At 32.5% G+C, this 17,577-nt stretch overlaps 1 protein-coding gene across 1 annotated transcript in view; it reads right to left on the bottom strand.

Moving 5' to 3' along the window:
• Positions 1-17,577, bottom strand: part of Glut4EF (Glucose transporter 4 enhancer factor) — a 233,170-nt gene that overhangs the window by 83,218 nt on the left and 132,375 nt on the right. The window contains exon 2 of the mRNA XM_088235152.1: positions 6,415-6,584. Coding sequence (XP_088091278.1) covers positions 6,415-6,584 — 170 coding nt within the window. The remainder of the gene's footprint in view (positions 1-6,414; positions 6,585-17,577) is intronic.

Here is a 17,577-nt window from a genome sequence, read left to right as displayed (position 1 = left end):
TTACTAGTGCAAGATGCTTATTGCAGACAAAATACCGACGTTTTGAAATGGCTTTATGGTATAAAAAGTATAATAAACTTTAATATCAATGTCAATCGAAGCTAAACTGGCAGTGCACAACGGAGTTTAAGTCCCAACACTTATGTATGGAAGTGAAACATGGAACTGGCAGAGGAAGTTGAAAGCCGAGTGAACGCGGTTGAAATGCGATCTCTTTCACACGAATGTGTGGGAAATCAATGTATGACAGGGTTGCGAATGATGAAATCAGGCGAGAGTGTAAATCTGAGTCAAGTATAATCGATAAGATTAAGAAAGGGTCTCTGAGATGGTTTGGTCACGTAGAACGAATGGATGACGAAGGAATGGTAAAACAAGTATATATGGCGAAAATGAATGGCAACGTGAGACGAGGACGACCAAGGACCAAGACGCGGCATGATCAGATAAACCAAAATCTTAAGTCTGGTCATGTCAAAAGCAGACAGAACCGAAGGGCATGTATGACAAGATGTATGAATGTGGAAGAGGCTAGGATTGTATGCCAGGATAGACGTGTGTGGCGGTCCATTCTCTCTGCCTACCCCTACAGGGAAAAGGCGCGATAGTAGTAGTAGTAATAAACTTTAATATACTTATCTTAAAGAAGAGAATCAGGGGGTTATAAGATACTATGTATGAGGCTAGTTAAAAAGATAAGTGCAATGTGACCATAACGGGTTATGGTTTATTGTTTTTTGAGGGTTGGCAACACTCAGTGACAGGGGGGTCTCCTGACAGAGCCACTTAAATCAGCCAATGACAGGTCATAAGCCCTGTAGATGCCTTGACTTCTATATTACCTTCTTTAAAATGTTCTCCATCTCTGTTGTAATATGTTAATGTTAACAGCTCCCCAGGGAGTTTAATCCAGTCCTTGTCTACAAAAATTTGGACAAACTCAAAATATTGTTAAAACCAAACAATTCGGAACGCTTTTGTTCTATGCAATAGATTTTGTTCTATGGCTTTTCTAATTATTACTCTGAAAAAAAGACAGTATCTAATACGTTTGCTTATAATTTAATTTTACATTACTGTTCTACATCTAATTTGACTTGATTGTGCATTTTTTCAATGTTTTGCAAACATAACATATTGTATAATTTACTATAAACAATAAACGCCGATTTTCGGCACTGAACTGAAACAGAACTGTGGCCTAATCTTGTAACTAATTCGTTTCGTAAATTCATTTGTATCATATAAAGGGGACGAGAGCGAAATACGGGTTTGATTGCGTTAGAATAAGATAGATATATAACGAACGAACGAACTTACGAAACGAAATTGTGACAGAACAAGCCCGCTGAATTGAAATAGTTACAATAAAATAAATAGAACAACTTTGTTTTTAACCACTAATTTTTATTTTTCACCTACCGGTTTCAAAGCAAACAAGCTTCTTTGTCAAGGTTTACGAAACTAATGAATTGATTCCATTTTATTTTATTTCTATCATGTTCACTAAATACTACACGTGGACCCAATAAATCAAGTGTTTTTTTCTTACATGGGTGGTAATTTTATATCATCATTTTTGGAGTAAGCCGGTAAGCCAGTTGTTCTATTTATTTTATTATAGTGAATAACCACAAAGTTAGTGCTTCAAATATAAACTTTATGAAATAGTTACATACAAATGAAGTATCAAAATAATTGAAAATCTTATTACAGATGCTTGTTAACAATATCACAGATAGAAGCAAGAATGGGAAAAACAAACAATAAAAAACCTGAATGCTACATACATAAAACCGATTCATTATTTGTATCATGAGAAAATCAGGTACACTCACTCATAATTCCTTAAAAGGAAGGTTGCTTAGAACTTAACATTTTAAACATAGTACTTTATTTAACACCAGAGCTATAAAATGAATACTGTATGTTCGCCGTTTACTTTATTGTATTTCATTATTTATTTTACTAGCGTTCAACTAACTTTCAGTTTCTAGATATGAGTTGAAGTTAGTTTTGGAATTCGTTTCGGTGTTAAAATGCCGTATCAAAAAGCTACGTCTAACCAATTTCTGGACCACAATTATTTAGCAATTTAGATTTTTCGATCGATTGACACTGCGAGATATGACCGCAAGACAGCGCCAGAAAAACTATTTCTAAGAAATTATTTAGAATGTGAGGTTTGCATTAATTGAAGTTTATGTACGATCGAGTAGACAAGTTAGATTAAAGAGTATGGACAACGAGCGGACTCAATTCGTTCTAGTCTTCTGTAATTTGAAACGGGTGTATAATGATTTACCGAGAATCGAAGAAAGCTAATTGTGTAAATATGGGGGTAATTTCACACTAGCGATTGTTGGAATACGCAACTAGGAATATGTAAGTACAACTTTACTTACGTTAATTGAATAATTTACTGAAAATTACACGCCGTTCTGCCGGGCTGTAAAAAACGTTACATAAAAGTGAAACTCTAGCCTCGCATCAACGGCTAGTTTTATATTAAATTTGTCTATGGAACTGGAGCAAGTGCGGCATTCGAATTTATTCTAAATAATCATAGACGTGTTACGATGCAAGTGACGTTTAGAAAGCCAACATGGCGGCCTAGCGACGGGAGACCGGAGAAAAGTAACGACCAAATCAAATTTCTGCAATGCAAACAAAATGGAGTCATAAACTCGGTGCAACAAAAGATTCGGAAAATAGGACGCAATAATAATGTCGTTCCTAGGTAAAATATAGCCAGTAAAAGGTCGTTCAGAAAACGAAGAAATAAATGCAAATATGTCGATGATTGCGAAACATTTATAACTCATCAAACGCCGCCATTTTGTTATGCAGATAGAGTTGCACAAAATGTATTTACAAGAATAAATATTACTTCAAAATGATTTTTTATTGACATACGTTATCGATCAGAACTGATTATCGATTTTATTTAAAAAAATATACATATGTAGCAACTGTAAATGCATATCAGATGAGATAATAAAGAATATGTGAATACCTATTGTTATAATATTTACGATCTAATATATTGTTACGACATTTTAGATAGTAAGAACAATGAACTTGAAACATTAACTTTCATTTGCTACATTCTTTGTTCTTTTTATGACTGAAAAAGATCAAAGGACAATTGGAAAAGCAAACCTCGAATTTATAGTGAAGCCATAATGGAATCATTTCAGTAAACCTATTTATTTGAGTTTGAGAAAGGTTGGACCACATCTTTTGTTTTTTTATCAATTAGCGTTCATTTTTGTTTTCGTATTGCAAATCAGTTTATTGTCTTTGCCTGATCTTATTTTGATGTATCGATCAAATTCTTTTGTTTGCACATTTTTCCTTGTTTTATCTTTCAGTCTTTGTTACACCTATGCACGTTATCTCAAGCAATGAAATTCTAGTCAGTTTGTGTATTCGTGCTGTTTTTTGACAGATTGTGATACGCTTTTTTTAATAACGTCTTGTCTGTTTTTCGACTGTTCAATAAACGCATTGCGTTTCACAAGCACGTGAACGAAATGACTTAAGCTGATACAAGTTGTTGCGTTTTCGCCGAAATGAACAAAATAGGTTGCGTGGAAAAATCAAGAAAAATTTGGCTCATTTCGACCAAGGTCAGTTCGCACCAAAACAATTAGTAATGAGAAAATCTTTAAAAAGGCTATAAAAAAATGGATAGTGGAGCCTTTTTAATTTTATTTTTTTTTTTATTTATTAAATATCATATAAAGTGACAACATGTTAACAAAATAGAAATACATAATAAAGCAAAAGTACAAACACAAAAAACGAAACGGAATACCACACCAAAAAAGAAGCAACCTCTTGTGCTTGCTGTGGGATTACAATATTAATAATTTAAGCACAAAATACGCATATATTCCAAAAAATAAATTAAGGTATATAAAACATTTTTTTATAAAAAAATGCATATACATATGCATGCAAATGAGCATACATGCGCACGCATGTATAATTACACACACATATACACGCACACGCACACGCACACTCACTCACACGCACATCCACATTCACCCACATACATAATATAACATGGTGAAGAAAATTATAAAATAAGGTTTTCAAGTTACTTAACAGAAGAACTTCAAGTACTGTCGAAAAAACTTTTAAAAAAATAAAGAAAACAAAAAACGTATTTCGTTAATTTTAGAAAACTCAAATATATATTTCATGTCAACCATGTCGGGAATCGATCCCGAGACCTCTTGCATGGTAGGCAAATGCGCTGACCACTACATCACGAGGCCGATTAGCAACTTAAGACAAAGAAAGCGGGTTGCGTAAAAAAAAACACTTTAGTTAAATAAACTTTTGAGTTTTTTTTAACGTAACTTATCGTGATTCAACTGGGCTTAAGTTTCCTATTTCAGTATACGAACGCGACTATAAAATATCTGTATGTTATATTCCTTCCTTTTCTCGATAACCACAAGTCACTGCCATATTGAACACGAGAGTCAATCAAATTTTATAGAATGCACTTAACTGACTCACTTTATGTTATAATATAATAATATAATGCATTAAAACTTCAATTTTATGGAGTCTTATGTTGCTATAGAAATAAGCGATTCGAAAACCGACCGCGAATCCAATATGCTTTTGTCGTTTTGAAAGGAAAAATCTTTAGAATTATTCATCACGCTTTTAAGCATTTTCTTCATCATCATCATTTTATATATCCGCTCCCAGTAGTGCTCAGAGCACTGCATTGGTACTCCGAAGCAGCGCATCTTGATATTTGAATACTTGAAGGCATAATGAGAGACTTAAAAATATTATATTAAAATTACTATTTTAAATATTATTTATTACCGTATTTTTCGGGGCATAAGACGCACTTTTACTCTAAAAAATCAACCAAAAATCGGGGCGCGTCTTATGGTCCAATGCGTCTTATTATCCGCAAAATACGGTATATATACGGCCCAAGTCAATTACGATAGATACACGAAGAAACGTAGGTACAAGGAACTGAACAAAAATAACATAAAGCTATTTAGCAAAGACAGACTAGGCCAATTTATTTATTTTAATAATGGTACACAATATATTCATAAACGCGATCAACATATTTATAGGACTTCGAGCTAACCCATGCTGATCCATCTTTATCCTACACTGTGTTAATGGTAAAGAGATCTACGAAAATCCGGAAGATCTAAACACGATCTTATATAGCACAAACCCCCCTTTTTTAATAGAATAATTGGGATATTCTGCCCAAATACGGTAATAATTGCAGAGCTGTAGAAAAATACTGGATTTACATCCCTCAACGCATTTTTTTTTAGATATCAAATTAGACGTCTTGTACCTTTTGTTAAACATTAGAGTTTTAAAAACATTTTAAACATTGCGAGGGCGAGTGTTCCAGATTTTTCGTCGATTTCTTACAGCAGCACGCAAGTTTTTCGTGCATTTATGTAATTTTCCGCTGCAATTTCTGTCCAATTTAACCTTGAGGAAGCAAGTTATTTGCTCCACTGCAACTGGCTAAAGTAAAGGCCATATTGAAATAGCAGGCCGTTTAAATAGTGCATTCTGTGCAAAAATAGAACCATGGCCGGGTATACACTTTACATTAAAATATTAGAAATTCTAACTGCTTTTAACACGCGAACTGACAAAATATAAATTTCATAATATAATCGACACAAATATATAATACTTATACCTTCACAGCATGGGTAAATTGTCAAAATAAGCGATTATGCACAGCTTACCATAATATTTAACTTTCTTTAATAATGTTTTATGGTAAATATGTTTATGTGAAAAAAATTAAATAATTGTTATTTATTAAAAATCACCACCACCGTTTATATATTCGTACAAAAAATATCTATGAAGTGCGCCCAGCGCCCAGCCCGTTCTCAAAGAACGACAAAACTAGCAGAAAACAGATTTTACATCTTTAATCCAGGTCAACTTTTTTAGTACTAAAACCAGCTTGCAGATTACGAATATTATTTGAAGATTCTCTATGTGGAAACTAGTATTTCAAACATTACTCGTATTTCCGAACGACTATTTTTCTTTGATGGGATACCGTTAACATATTATGCATCACATAGGACATGTGGCGTTTGCAGGGGCCATTTTTTTGACGTTATATCATAACTTGATAAGTACACAACTATATCGTTTAATACTTGGGTTAGTTATGTACATATTTTTTAAAATCTGGAATATAAAGACTTTCTAAAACCTTTTCAAGATCATATGTAGAAGAAAGCCAATGTCGCATTTTTCGCACATCCGCCGTTGTTCTACGATCATGACGATATTTACTCGGCGGGAAAAAATGTCTATTTAAAAGCCAGTACACTCCATTCATCGCTCTAAACTAAATATGAAGTAAACACTTACTTGAAGACAGGCATTGGCATGTCTATGTTATGAGTAACAAGTCCTTTTTTGCGATCTCCCGCCATGTCTGCCAGCCTGGCAAAGTCAGTATCCTGATCAGCTAGCCGAGCTGACTTTCTCGACTCCAGAAGACGAACCTCTTCCAGACGTTTCTTGAGCTCCATTTGCATCTGAAACAACACAACAACAACAAATTAGATAACGAAATAAATGTTTTTAGTAGATTTTTGTATTTAAAAAAAAATCTTTTAGCAGGATCGACGATGATCGATGTGAGTACCTGAACACCCAAATATCGAAGGTAACGAATCAGTTCATGATTTGGGCAGGCTGAAAGTTGAGACAGCCTCAATAGGTCCAGAGCTCTACTGTCTACTGTAGGATACCCGAATGTGCTTCTCGTAATTTTCCTTCGTAAACTAAGACGAAATGCAGTGATGATTATCACTAAAGCTCACACAGGACACTGCAGATAGAATAAACGCATTGCTAGAATGAACCTTTCTGAAACTTTTAGATGTGAGTTCTGCAGTGCAATGATAACACACATTAAATACTAGAAAATTTGGTCTCATTTAATGCCCTACCAGGCACATGATGACTACAGACATATTATTTCTCGGTATTTTGCTATGTTTATTTAAATATGCTTTTTGCTATACACAAACATATATTTTTACTATTACAATAAATATGTTTCTTACTATGTATTCTGTTTTTATTTCGCATTTTACCGAGTTTTAAAATATTTTTATGTACATATTTATATATTTTTAATGTTTTTTACTATGTTTTCACTACATTTATTACTTTGTTTTTACTATGTTTTTGCTTCGTTTTTTTACTACATTTTTACTATGTTTTTACTCCATTTTTTACTTTTTCCTATATCTTTATAACTGTTTCTATATATTGATTACTGTTTTTTATAATTTTTTTACTGTCTTAGAACGGGGTAAATAACCCTAGTTAGGCAACTTTGTATACATTATAATTTTGTGTATGTAATATAATATGATAATAAATAAACATGGGTTTTTTAAATGTTTAAATAAATAAAGCAAAGAAGCAAGGTATATATGTTAAGACAGAGTAATATGGCGTTATATGCGTTCGTGATGGATTATTTTGTAAAAGTGTAAAATGTTATACTATGCCTGTCCCGAAATATGGGATTTCTGCCAAAAACTTTGCATGTTTTTTTAATTTTTTTATAAGTTTGTAGTTGAAACCAGAATGTAACCTTCAATTATTATTTTATATCTTTTTAATGTTTTTATAAATGCATCTACACCATAGATTTCATAATGAATTCTAGATTTAGTATACCCACGCACAGGCCATGCCTATGTGATTTTTTTTTGTTTTTATAAATAAAGTGATATATTATGTAATAAAAAATGTAACTAATGTCAACAATTTTTTTTAAATAAATAAATAAATTGTCAAACGGTAGACAATGAATTTTTTTTGGTATATTCTTGTTGAGTCGGCAATATCGGTATAGTGAACTTTATTTTTAAATGAAGCATTGGTTTCTGATTAATATTATACAATTTTGTTTTAAGGAAATAATAAAAAAAAATTCACAAAACAAATTTTGGCGAATGTGTTGTCCCTTCAGTTTAAACGCATTTTTCGGAAAGCATTGTACAAAAAAACGAAAGAATTTTTCGCGTTGGAGGTTGGGTTTTATTTTACAAAGTTTCATAACATAATTATTTCATAGCAAAACTAGTACTACACAAATAAACTTAATTTTATCCGTTTTGCTGCTGATTTGCATTTGTACGAATCTTGAAAGTATCTCTGCAGCATCTAACAATAATCGGCTAGCATAGATGGGCTCCATTTTCCTTGGTATCGCTTCTCCATTACCGTATCATCCCGATAAAAGAGCTCTCCGTGCTCTTCGCTGACAATTACCCAAATTTTCCGGGAAACGTACTAAGTAGTAAGAAAAAGTTAAAATAGATGTACAAGATTGCAGTCTAAATTGCAGGCGTATGGTAGACAGAATAATTTTGGAAATTCTACAATCATCAGACTACACCGGCTCGGAAACGAGTAAAGAGAAATTGATGTGTTCGTTTTCCATTATCAGTTATAAGTTTGAAAATTCTTACGGCGATAAAACCAAAGTAATTTTTTAACATTATTTGAATGCTGTATAAATCACTACGACTTTTGTACTTTGCTTACCTACACTAAAATAATTCCTATTGAATACTTTAATTATTTCGCCTAAAACTGTTATAATTTTTCAAATACATTTAATTATGTACGTACCTATTTTGATGTAGTATTTTATCTTTATTTATACATATATCAGTAAAGCATAATGTAAATTGATACATTAAAAAAAATATTATTTATTAACATATTTATTGGACCTACACATTGTCTTGTCATACATAGAAATATTTTGAACCTGTAAAAAAAACTAAAAAAACAATTAATATCAATAAAAAAAATTAAAACAATTTTGAATACCTAACGCTAAACGATTGAAAAAAATAATTATGTATATTATTACATAAAAGTACTATTTAAGTTAACAGTATCTATATAAAAAAAATTGATAAAAAAATATTTTGTACTTTTAAATAAAATTAAGAAAAGAAAAACAAAAATCTTTTTTTTTAAATATTTTTTTGCACCACAGCAGGCCAGGGGGCTCAATTACAATAGTGAATTACATCACGGAACAGACTTGAGAAAAATCAAATTTTAATTTTTGTGTTCTCACCGGGAATCGAACCCGGAACCTTAACCACTACACCCCGGAGGCCACCAAATTAATAAATGACTGGGCAAAATGATTTTTATTTAATATATTTTCCTTTTATTACATTTATAACATGTAATGTTAATGTCAGAAATGCCATAAGTGTATAAATAAATAAATAAACCTAATTTTAAACAATATGCTCTCACATGAATTAATAAATAAGGGGCACTTCGTCACAAACTTGTCGGTGTTACTTGATTTACAGCAGTTGATAAATTAGTTACAAAATAGTCATGTACTCTACCGAAGCCGAGTTTAAATTCAGAGCGTTTAGCTTAATTACAGGGTATAAAATAAAGATGTATGCAACTTACAAATGGATACACTTAGTACCTAGATGCGTATTAAAGTAATTACCCCTATTAATAATATTCACTATCCGGGGGTAAAACAAGCTTCCCATTCGGATTTCCAGCCTACAACATTCATCATACATTTTACAACTGTTTATTCTATTTGAGATGGATGAGGAAGTTCAGTGCTATGGGACATTGGATGTAAAAAAATGTTTTCGTACACGTGATCAAAATTAGAGAATTTAATTGTACGGCGAGATTCTCCAAAATGTATGAAAAAAATAATGAAAATGAACTACTTTAAATGACGTCAAAAGTTCTTCTAAATCAACCAATGATAGTGTTGCGATAGATTTCCGGGAAGCCAACCTACCAAACAGGACAACTCAAAATCCCTACGAGAATAGACTATTAAACTAAACTTAAAAAAATAAAATTATATTGAATCGGGTTGTGGTCCTGTGGCTAGTGTCTTGGACTCACGGACCAAAGGTCCGTTGTTCAAATCCCACTCTACCCCAACTCGATTCCCATTTTCCAATAGTGAGTTATTTACAACTCGTTGAAAATGGCCCTCAATTTGGGTGAATCATAAGAACGCAAATATTTTCTTAAAAAAATATATATATATGAATCGCATTATCACCACATCGGATATTTTTTAAGTTTCGCATTTTTAAAATTATATCGCGTGTGACGTCTCAAGTACTCTGCCGCTTCTTTTCAGTGAGTTTTTCCGATTTTTCCGTTGACTTACCGCTTTTTCTCGGTCAATTCTGCCGATTTTTCCGCGTAAATCAAAAATCTTTCACAACTTTCTTATCATTGGTTGATTCGCATGAAGTAGTGACGTCGTTCAAAGTAGTTTTTAAAAAAATATTTTATTTTTTTTCATGAATTTTCAATAAACTTCGCTGTAACATTAATACCCGTGTGCAGAGACAAACCTTAAGGTGAGGAAAGTACATTCTATTGTCTTCACCTTCGGGTTATTCTTTGCATTTGAAATGAGAATGTACATTCCTCACCTTAAGTTTTGTCTTTGCATACGGGTATAAATGCTATATTTTTTACCGCGTTTAAAAAAACCTTTTTTTTTCCATTTTTCCGCAGTACTGAACATCCTGATTAAAGAAACAAGAAAAAAAAAATCTTAAATAATATATACTACGGTAAAAGTGTATTTTAGTAGTTGCATGTTGGTGTGGTGAATGTCCTGACTAAGAGACGTGTAATTCTCCAAGCCAGTAGACATAAAAAAATCGGTAAGTGGTTACACTAATATTTACTGACATAAGTTGAGCTAATTTCAATTTTCTTTTTTGACTGTAATTTTAAACCGGTTTAACTTGATATGCTAAAGGACAGTGCGCCAAAAGTGAGCTTTGATTTACCGCTTAGCGGAAGTTATACTCGTGACCGGAAGTTCAAGTGTCATGGTGTTTGAAATAGGAAATATCCCCCTGCCGTGTTGCCAGGTATCAATTTGTAATCCCCCTACTCTTCATGCATTCTGTGTTTCCTCTATGATCACAATTATGCGTAATTAACTTGAATTAATATCTGAGTATTTGTAACAATGCTTATTTTTAATACGTATAATTGCGTTTAAAAAAGTCTTTATTGGTTATGCAATGTCTCTCATGTGTAAAAGAATACCCCTGTATCACAAAAGCACGTTTCATATTTTTAATTGGTCTCCAGGAAAAAATAATTTAAAAATAAATAAAAGATACATTGAAAAAGTAAAAATTAGATAAGTACCTAACAGGCGCGTGCGGGGTATATTATGATAAGGGATGCTGACAAAAATTCATGTCTTTACTTTGAGTAGGCATAATAGTACATAGGTATATATAAATATCTAATTAAAATCAATATAGCATAGAATTACTTATATAAAGTGCGCTTGAGTATATATATTACGAAAATGATGCCATATAAAATTTCAATAAGAACCTATGACTCGAGATGTTCTTAATTTTGGCCTAATTTCAATAATACGCTTTTCAAATCTTTATGCTATATCTTATAGAGGTCATTTTTTCTTTGCATTGTATGAGTTGGATGCTTTTATCCCTTGTAGAATTGTAGAGTCTTGTAGAACAATATGACAACGCTGTGAACCTTAATGCGCGTGCGCGGAAATTCGATCACTCTTAATAGGACTGGACTCAAAATGAAGAGTAGTGTCTTCGTATTGTTTTGTTTATTCATATATATATTGACATTTCAATAAGCGTGTAAATTATACCTATATTGAAGTATGTATAAATATTTTTAAAAAATAATAGCCAATGTTACACAATGTGTTATGTGGCCAACTAAACCAGCCAATGACAGGTCAAAAACCGTGTCATTGCCTCAACATTCATATTTCCTTCCAAAAGAGTTTATATTTAATAGTTTAGGCTTACAGGTTAAAGATATTAAAAATTCCTAAATTTTGAAAGCGCCCTAAAAATAGCATTCAATTCTGAAATTTTTCGAAAATAAAAAAAAAATGAATCGTATTGATTTTGATAAAAATTAACTGATTTAAACGACGTCGCTAGTTTTCGAAATCATCCAACAAAAAAGTGTTGTAATATATTTTTGGTTACCGGGAAGCCAACCCGCCAATCAGGACAACACAAAACTTAAAGAAATCATAGCGCTGATAATACAATACATAAAAAAAACACTGAACATCGTCATTAAGTTTTTTTTTTGTATCAAACGTCTTACTGATTTTATGGTGTTATTTTGACATACGAAGTGTCATAATTCAACAAATTACAACAGGGATGGAGAATACCTTAAATAAGGGAATATGGACGTCTAGGCATTTACAGGGCTTATGACCTGTCATTGGCTGGTTTAAGTGGTCACTTTACACACTGTGTAACATTCACCATTTTGCCTATGTTTAAACATCCATATTTCTTCAATTCTTCCATCTGTTGATTTTAGTGAAGTTTAAGAGCTGAAACCTTTATTGTTGTAAAGAGATTCATCTGACTGAATTATTTCACATACTAGGCAACGCCTGAAAACAATTTTCCAATTTTTAAATTTCTTCTTGGACCAGTTGTTCATTACAATATTAGAGTTTGTCCAAATGTTCGTAGACAAAAGACTGGATTTCACCCCCTTATTTTTACACAATTTTTTGATTTATAAAAACCTCTGACAAGCCGGTCTCGCGGTTTAGCGGGTTTTTATTTTTCTTTTATTTTCATATGCCTTTTTGTGTTGTATAAATTTTTAATGAACCAATAAAAAAAATATTTAAAAAATGTTTTCCCTCTCAGTTGCAATAAATTCCATTTGTGAGATGACATTGACGGTAACATCTGGTTTACGTCATGTTAGAAAAATCAAAAACTATGAACAGCTGTGCTACAAAAAAAAGTTACAATCTAGTAAAACATTATACAGTCAAATGAAGTACCCTCCAGTAGAAATTATAATATATTCATGAGTTAGTTCTACGGATTGAATTTTCACACGTTCTATGTAACGGAAGTTAATACGAATGTGTAATATTGCCACATGTTCTAATGTAAATAATTAAAACTGTTTTTTTAAGTTCACACGTAATTGTAAATGATATTTTTGAGTGATTCATACTTAAAACGCGCCAATATTATCAATGATTTTTATTAAAAACAGTTCACAAAAAAAAAACATCAGCATGATCATTCCCCTTTACGCACCTAATGGTGCAAAGGACCCTGCATTGGTACACCAGTCGCAGCGTACAACGATCATTTTTGTTAGATGAAACAGGTAAGATGATCAGCCTTACGCTCCGGGTGCCAGTCCAGGGACTATGATACATTCTAGTGAAAAAACACCCTTTTAAATAAATATTTCATGTCATAAAACAGTTAACAGATAATCATATCTTTAGAGGATAATAAAACACGGGAGTCCACCTTTTGCCGTTTTAACATTTAAAATGGAGGAATTATCGCAATAAGTTATTTTATACGCGAATAAAATACCGCAGTCCACTTTCTCACTCGTCAACTCGTTAAAAATGTCCCTGAAATTAAAATATTTGGGTAAATCATAAAAACCCAAAAATTTATTTTCAATAAAAAAATACATATAATAAAAAAAAACATTAATGTGGTGTTATAAATTCTTGTTTCAGACATCAGAGCCCCGGTTACAATGGTAAGATAATAAAGAGTTATCTTCAATTTACAATAATTGGCAAAACTATTTATATGACTTTTTTCGGTACGTGTTCGATTACACTTTCGCAGGTAAACTTTGATTTTTCTTTATGGACAAATAAAGATAACTCTGTTAACTTCCCATTGTAATACAGGCCCAGGGCTTGACGCGTCACCGGTCATCCAACGAGTACTGAAAATTTGATTGATTTTTTTTCGCGAAAGGAAACAAATGACACGCAGTTTTATAAAGTGACTTAAAAACTGCAAAGTCATTTGATTTAATCAATTTCAACGGACGATATTAAAATACTGTTAGCTTTAAATTAGAGTATGTTTTATTCTTTTCGCTTATGAAGAGCTTTCTGGGTATGTAACAGTAAAAGAGTCCCACAGCACTTTTTCAAAAACATATGCATAGCATAATATTGAGTGCATTTTTTTTCTATAAGGGTCTAGTTATTTTAAATCAACCGCCCGCCGTGATAAATTGCAATAAATGAATAATTTACGATCTGCCGGAGCAAATAGCCATCGTCAGAATTACCCTTTCCACACCAAATAGTGCATAGGGCAGTGGATTGTTGTACAAAATTGAGAGTATTTACTTTTTCTGTAACATAAATGTAGAGTTATCAATCTTACGCTTCTGGCCAGGCCAGTTACAGTAAAATATTGAAGTGAACCTTTGAAGCATTTCATTGATAAAAAATACATGACTTGGTTTAAATGTATTCCTCACTGGAAAATCCCGTGCCGAAGAATTACATTTTACTATTTCTTTTGACAAATTAAAGCAATTGAAAAAAAAAAGAAAAATGGAATTCAGTTCATAAAATATTCTTTTTTCAGTTTAATTTTTGTGAAGTCGCCGCGTAATGTTGCCAGATGGGAAAAAATATAACCATAACACAAATGTAAGGTAAAAAAAAGCAATTGGTTAATTTCTCTAAAATTTTATTGTGCACGCGGAAACATTGATTGACACAACAGAGTAGATAAGTAAAGGGTCAATTAATAAGAGTAATTGAATTAATGAACTTTGAAATTGAAATATAAAACAAATTTTATTTGACATAAATCGGATATTTTTATATCATGTTAAATAATATTTGATGTTTTAAAGATAATGTTGGCCAAATGTTCACCACGGCGTTGTTTAATCCGAGACCCAATTTTTATTAGTTCTCTTATTAGATGAGCAAAATAGGGTAAAAAAATTAACGAAATTTTGTTTTCTTTGACAATTTAACAGATGTAAAAATTATTCAATTTTTAAGTAATGCATTTGCTACTTACACATGCATTTGCTAATTACACATGAAATGTAATCTCATCCTGTTTTTTAAAGATCCCAGCAGTATTTCTACACTTTAAAACGACACAACACGGCATAGTTGAATTCAAACCGGGAGTTGAGTAAAAACGTAAAACTACTCTTAAAAGTAGTTTAGTCACCTTCTGATTGATGCGCGTATGCGGTTTCTGGATTATTCTTAATTCTATGCAGAAAACTTAATTTTAAATTATAATGATAAAACTATGAAGTATTTTTATTATTATTATAAAAATGCAGTTCCACCAAGAAATATCAGTAGAAAAACTCAATATATTAATTTTAAATGTTAGCTTCCCATTCAGTCGGGGCCCTGGTAGCGTCGTTGATATAAATATGTATACACTAGAATAGATGTAGAGTTCCGGAGCATACCTTGTAGTCAGTAAACGCGAAACAGAGATAAAAAGACGCGACATAAGAGTATATAATAATGTAGCTTTGAATTCACAGTAAACCGGCATAAACAGTCCTTTTTACTGTACTACGCGTTTTGCACAGCAATGTTTACGCGGCAACGCTCATTTTTCGGAACATAATTTTTAAAAATCGTTATAAAACGTCATCCCTATTATACCTCAGTGGGTAACGCGCCATTATGTAAACAATCAGAACTCAAAAATTTACATCGAAATTGTTGTTTCGCTTTTATTTGAGCGTCTACATCTTTGTTTTTTTCAATTGATTGTCTCCGCGTTCCCTCCAACTAACTCCTTCCGCCATTTAATTTTCAACTGAAAATCTGTCCATCGTTCCCTGTTATACCGACTCGGTCGTTTTAATAATCCTTGCCAGGTGATTAAAACATTATTCGACACTCCCAAATAAGACAAATAAGTACTTGATTGTAACGAATTAAATCACATTCGTTAGCATCACGGTCAGCTTTGGGATGCGAAAAATGGAAATACGAGACCTCGATTTTGTCGATTTTAGCTAGGCATCATCAGTCCGACACGCAATTGTCTTTTTCACACAATATCGGGGAGACATTTGCGAGAGTGTCAGAAAAACTATGTTAAAAAAACTCCTGTATAGCAAATTTCCCTGACACCACGCAAATATTTTAATATCACCGAACTACTTTGAACGACGTCACTAGTTCGTATGAATCAAGCGATGATAAGAGAGTTGTGGAAGATTTCCGGTTTACTTACCGCCAACGAACCAATCGGCAGAACTAACCGAGAAGAAACGGAAGAGAACTTGAGATGTCACATGCGGATTAATTTAAGAAATGCAAAACTTTAAAAAATCATAGCGCTGATAAATACGAACGTATCTTTAAGTAAAAAAAAAATGTGGCTTAGTTTAATAGTCTACCAACAAATAAAAAACCGTTAAACTTCCTCATTGAGAAGTGAACTTAGTTATGTAGAAAGCAGCCAGCCATAGAAAAGTGAAACCGAGATAATAGCACTTTTATGAAAAGAGTGAATAATCAAATCTACACAAAAGTTGCAATGTTTTTGACTTTGACAAATGATAAACAATGAATACATTAGTTTTTTTTTTCATATTACAAACAAGAATCTTATGTATTTGACCAGTTTAATTGATTTTTCAAGTACCCCGAGATTTTTCTAGTCTTTTGGGTGTTTTCTGCAAATTGAGAAATGTCGCTTTTATGATCGACACTATTTTCAGAAGGTTATTACTACCGTTTTTTGTATGAAAGCGGTCTGGCTGTTTTTAGCAGAACAGAGAATTGACCTTACTGCACTCGATAACGTCAATATAAATATATATTTTAAATTAAGGACTGGCTGCTTTCTCCATAACATGTTCAAGTGTGCTCAACAACAATGCATTTTTTATTAATGACTAGATTTCAAAGGTATCTATTGCATAAAGAAACAATCAAACATGATTACGAATTCTAAGGCGACATCCGTAAACACAAGTCTGAAACGACTGTCCGATGAATTTTGATCAACATCGTTTTGAAGGTTCTTATTTATACTCTTTCAAATGGGGGTCAGTGCTTTATAAGCTCCTGACGTCACTGCTAGCTGTGTGGATCTATCGTGACGGGTCACCGTAAATAAGTTCTCGCTCTCCAAGCCCAGGTCTTTAAAGAGCCTGGGTACTATATGGAGAGCGAGAGTTCTCATTTCGCTAAATCTACCCCTCAAAGTCCAGATACATAAAGTATCGGGCTCATAGGATTAAGAATAGTCCAGAAAGAGCGTAGAATCATATTTGAATACACTTGGCCTCAATTTCGCCGCCCGCATGCCGGAAGTCGCCGCGTAATGTTGCCAGATCGTGAAAAATATAATCATAACACAAATGTAAGATTTTTATTTAAGTATTTAAATGTACCGCAAAGTTTCTCTGAAGTGTAAAAAAAATAATAAAAATGAACTACTTCAAATTACGTTACAAGTTCTTCTTAATCAACCGCAGATACAGTGTTGTGATAGATTTCCGGTTTCCGGGAAGCCATATTACCAATCAGAACAACTCACTAAAGAGAACTAGTGACGTCACGTGCGGAGTAATATTTAATTTATTTTTTAATTCGGCTTAGTTTGATAGTCTTAAACTATCGAGCTTTCTCATTATATTCGA

The sequence above is a fragment of the Micrasema longulum genome, unplaced genomic scaffold, assembly GCF_059751315.1.
Source record: "Micrasema longulum isolate JH-2025_06_02 unplaced genomic scaffold, ASM5975131v1 h1tg001339l, whole genome shotgun sequence".
Classification (NCBI taxonomy): Eukaryota; Metazoa; Arthropoda; class Insecta; order Trichoptera; family Brachycentridae; genus Micrasema; species Micrasema longulum.
The sequence above is the reverse complement of the archived record's forward strand: the minus strand, read 5'-3'. Positions and strand labels throughout refer to the sequence as shown.